Source organism: Mus caroli, chromosome 6 (assembly GCF_900094665.2).
Source record: "Mus caroli chromosome 6, CAROLI_EIJ_v1.1, whole genome shotgun sequence".
NCBI classification, from domain to species: domain Eukaryota; kingdom Metazoa; phylum Chordata; class Mammalia; order Rodentia; family Muridae; genus Mus; species Mus caroli.
Genome location: NC_034575.1, coordinates 121,338,200 through 121,339,791, shown reverse-complemented (window position 1 = coordinate 121,339,791; position 1,592 = coordinate 121,338,200). Strand labels below are relative to the sequence as shown.

At 52.2% G+C, this 1,592-nt stretch overlaps 1 protein-coding gene across 1 annotated transcript in view; it reads right to left on the bottom strand.

Moving 5' to 3' along the window:
• The window catches only part of Vwf (von Willebrand factor), a 137,928-nt gene that overhangs the window by 54,983 nt on the left and 81,353 nt on the right, over window positions 1-1,592 (bottom strand). The window contains exon 19 of the mRNA XM_029478271.1: window positions 155-301. Within this exon, the coding sequence (XP_029334131.1) occupies window positions 155-301 (147 nt within the window). The remainder of the gene's footprint in view (window positions 1-154; window positions 302-1,592) is intronic.

Below are 1,592 nucleotides of genomic sequence, written 5' to 3'. Positions count from 1 at the left end.
ACTTAGCTTTCCTTGTGTGGGGAGCAAGGAGGCTAGACCAGAGAGAGAACCACTGTTCCCCCAATATAACTGGGAAAGGGCAGCAGGTTACTTCTTAGAGAACNGATGTCAGTCCACACGAATCAGGCAAGAAGCAGCAAGAAGGCCTGCTAACCTGGTATGTGTGCTTCAGGACCACAGAGATGCTGAGGTGGTGGTCCCAGACCACAGAAAGGGCCTGACCCAGCAGCAGGATGACGTACCGGCCCGACTCCACCACCTCAAAGTGAGATTCATCTCTCAGGGGCCTCTTAACGTTCACCTGAAGGAGGAAGAAACGGGAAAATGAGGTGAAGGAGGGCAGAGTCCAGGGCTCCCTTTTCACACAGTCTGTCTGCCTTGCCCACCAATAGCAGAGATGGCCCCTGAGACCTGTGTGTGCCACCAGCTACTTTCTAGCAGAACTCCCTGAGGCCAGCCCTCTGCTCCACAGGAATGGCTGCATCTGTCTGACCTACCACCCTCCTATGATGGCAAGACCACAGTGAGAAAAACAGAGAAAGAGACCAGCACACTTCCTGTCACCTCACAAGAAGGGAGGGAGGATGCCTTGACCCTCTATCACCAACTACACCAGTCCCTGACTTGCTTTTTTGTTTTTGTTTTTTTTGTTTTGTTTTGTTTTGTTTTTCAAGACAGGGTTTCTCTGTATAGCCCTGGCTGTCCTGGAACTCACTCTGTAGCCCAAGCTGGCCTCGAACTCAGAAATCCGCCTGCCTCTGCCTCCCGAGTGCTGGGATTAAAGGTGTGTGCCACCATGCCCGGCCCTGACTTGCTTTTTAATGTGGCCATGATTTTAACCACCTCTAGTCAATGGGATGAAAACGCTACCCACCTATGACNGCCCCCCGCCCCACGACTTGTTTTCCTGTTTCCTGCCACTCTCTGTTCTCCCAAGTGACTACCATCAGGAGTCAAGACTGAAGAACAGGGACCATGAGGCTTCATGCTCCAGGCAGAAACTTCTAGAAGAAGTCTAGCCCAAACTACTTACTCTGCCAGAGTCATCACCACTGACAAACCCTCAAAGCCCGCTGCAGAGCACTTGGCTGACTGTCGGATGCATAAAGTAGAGGCCAAGACCAAGAACCTGTCACCCCTCAGAGATCTCCTCTCCTGAGAAACGGGCCTCACACNGGGCTCATCATCTCTACAAATCTTCCCCCCTAGGAGACCTGCCATCTTCTATTCAGCCTCTCTGCTGTCATCTGCCCCAGACAGAACTGAACTCTGAAGTTGAGCTGACATTGCTGGCTCCCAGTCAGCAAACTTGCTGAACAGTTTTTCTTCCCTGTCTGTAGAGAATGCACTTCNAGTTCCCAGCTGTCACGGGTGGGTATTAACAAAACATCAGGGTGCAAGCAGAGGCCGCGGGAGCCAATGAACCCAGACTTGGAGAGGCTGTAGCACAGCAGAAAACCAAAACCAGCTGAATCAAATCGGTGACCCGGGAACAAGCAGCCACTCTGAACAGAGACTCCAGGGTTCCATCTTGATCTACCGAGGCAGAACCTCAAGGTGGAGCTGGGGATCTGCCCTTCGCCACTTCTTAA